Source organism: Chrysochloris asiatica, unplaced genomic scaffold, assembly GCF_000296735.1.
Source record: "Chrysochloris asiatica unplaced genomic scaffold, ChrAsi1.0 scaffold00050, whole genome shotgun sequence".
Classification (NCBI taxonomy): domain Eukaryota; kingdom Metazoa; phylum Chordata; class Mammalia; order Afrosoricida; family Chrysochloridae; genus Chrysochloris; species Chrysochloris asiatica.
The window spans coordinates 407,895-410,452 of NW_006408568.1; the positions used below are offsets into that span (position 1 = coordinate 407,895).

Consider the following 2,558-nt stretch of genomic DNA (forward strand, 5'->3'; position numbering starts at 1 on the left):
TCGCTCTCTCTCTCTCTCACTCCCACCCCATCCCCGCTACTGCAGAATGACGTCAGCACAGCCAGGCACAGATTGATGGGGCTGCTAGCCAATCGAGTAAATGGGGGGGCCAGGTGCTGCAGGGGGGCAGGTGACCAATGGGGCTGGGGAGCAGGGGTGGGAGAATGTGGTAGGGCTTTTTTCCCCTGACTGCAATTTGGGGGAGCAGGGAAACTGCGGGTACCGGAAAGGAAGCTGTAAAGTCATAGAGGGGTGGGAAGTATGAGGGACATTGGGAGAATCAAGAAGCTGGAAGCCAGGGACAACGTCAGTAGAGACCTGAAGAGGTGGGGAGAGGCAATATACACGTCACACCCTACAACTCTGCGTTAACCCCTTTTCACAGTCCATTCCATCAGCAAGTCCCTGCGACTATGACGTGCCTCCTGGGTACCGTGAAGTAGCATCCTCCGCCTCAACCAGAGAGACCCTGACATGTCAGTCCCCATCAGGGAGAAGGGCACTGGGATTGGAGAAAACATGAGCTATTTGTAGTCCCTTCACAGCCACCTGTAAGGACAGTTCATCAGCAACTGGGATGTCAGGCCCTGTGAAAACAAACCCACTGCACCGTTGTTTGTTTCACTGTCCACCTTCCCAGCCTCCTCTCCAGGATTTCCCCTCCCAAACCACAATGAGCCAGCACAACTAATTCTGAAGCTGAGAAAGCTGGTAGGCTTGAAAGATCCTGGGTAGTTGGGGGGGGTGGGGGGTGGGGGGTCTGACAGCCCTCAGCTGCCCATTATCTTTCATTTAGGCAGAGACACCCAGAGAAATACTTTTATGGTCTCAAGGACTTAGAGTCATAACAATGATGCTTCCAGAGGGAGAGAGAAACACCTGGGTTTCAACCAAAAGAGTAGAAAATTCTTGGGAACAGCCAACCAAACTCCTCCCCCACCTTCTGCTCTGGACTTTGAACTCTAACTCAACATCCCCCTGTGCTTGGGAAGAGCAGTTCTTCTGGCACCCATCCCCTCTATCCATTCTCCCCTCTTCCCAGTGGCTCTATAGAGCAAAGAGTTGGAACACCAGCTCAGGGAAGGTGCCTGAGGAGTTGTGGGGTTACAGGATTTTCTTTGCTATGGCTCCTGACCAGCTGGCTCTCCCTAATTCCTCCTCGTCACACCTTTCAAGAACCCTGATTCAATGTCAGAAGCTCAGATATTGTTAGAATTCATCCCTGGAAGGACCTGTGAGAACCCTCTAGCCCCCATAACCAGCCTAGTATCTATCTCCCAGGAAAGACTGCCTCTGAGGGCTCTGGGACTCTTCCCAGACCTGTCAGGAGGATGAATGAGGTGGAGGCCAATACTGACCTGCGGAAGTCTTGGATGCCTGACAGCTCAGGACCCCAAGCCCCTCCGGGTTCCTTCCTCAGGAAAAGCCAAGGTCAGACACAAACTCGCTAAGATCCTGCCCTTCCTTCAGGCTGCCCAGCTGGACACCAGCTCCAAACTCACCATGAGGGGAGGGAGAAAGTCCAGTAGGGACTCTTATTGCAACAGGGCTCTAGCTCTATCAAAGTCCTGGAAAGCATAGAATTTTCACAAGCCTGTTTCCCGATTCTGGGAGGGTTACTTGGAGACTGTCAGCCCAAGCTGCCAGACAACATTCCCTCTCTTCTCACCTTGTGTCCATCTTGGCTTACCTAAACAATGCCTCCCAATCTCACCGGCTACTACCGCTTTGTCTCACAGAAGAACATGGAGGACTACCTGCAAGCCCTAAGTAATGGCCTTACCCACCCCAAAACCCCTTTCACTCCCCTTCCTGCCTCTCAGTCACATTTGAGGTTGGACACTGTGGTAAGGCCCCAGCTGCTGACACCTGAGTTGGGATCCATTTCTAACCATGGCCAATACTTAACCAAAACCAATGGCCATGGAGTGGATCCGACTCATGACGACCCCATGAGTGTCAGAGTAGAACTGCAGTGACCTGAGGAGGCTCTCCAGATGGATTCAAACTGCCAGGTTTTTGTTAGTAGTCCAGCACAGGGCAATGCTAGAATGGGGTAGATCCAGAATTGGAGGCCCAGTCAGCTAAGAGAAAGCTCACAGCCAAGAGGTGCTGTGGTGCTGGGGGAAGCTCACAAGGGCTGAAAGGACATTTGCTAAGAGATGGCCCCCCACAGATATCAACATGGCTCTGCGGAAGATAGCATTGCTGATGAAGCCAGACAAGGAGATTGACCATCAAGGCAGCCACATGACAGTGAAGACTCTCAGCACCTTCCACAACTATACTCTGGAGTTTGAGGTGGGAGTTGAGTTTGAAGAGAACCTCAAAATGGTGGATGGACGGAAATGCCAGGTATGTTTCCTCAGACTCTGGGGAGTGGGTGGATAAGCAGATGCCTCTCAACAATTTGGGGTAAAATAAAGTGACCTCTTCCTTTATTTTGAAAAGAAACCAGGGAAAATGATGGCCATAACAGGCTGTGTAGTCTTGGGACTATCAGCCTCCTGGTGCTCCCTCTGCTCCCAACACACACACACACACACACACACACACAC

General features: G+C 51.9%; 1 protein-coding gene across 1 annotated transcript in view; it reads left to right on the forward strand.

Moving 5' to 3' along the window:
• The first annotated feature begins 1,697 nt into the window (after window positions 1–1,697).
• RBP5 (retinol binding protein 5, cellular) overlaps window positions 1,698–2,558 on the forward strand; it is a 3,776-nt gene continuing 2,915 nt past the window's right edge. Inside the window, exons 1-2 of the mRNA XM_006862617.1 lie at window positions 1,698–1,770; window positions 2,177–2,355. Coding sequence (XP_006862679.1) covers window positions 1,698–1,770; window positions 2,177–2,355 — 252 coding nt within the window. The remainder of the gene's footprint in view (window positions 1,771–2,176; window positions 2,356–2,558) is intronic.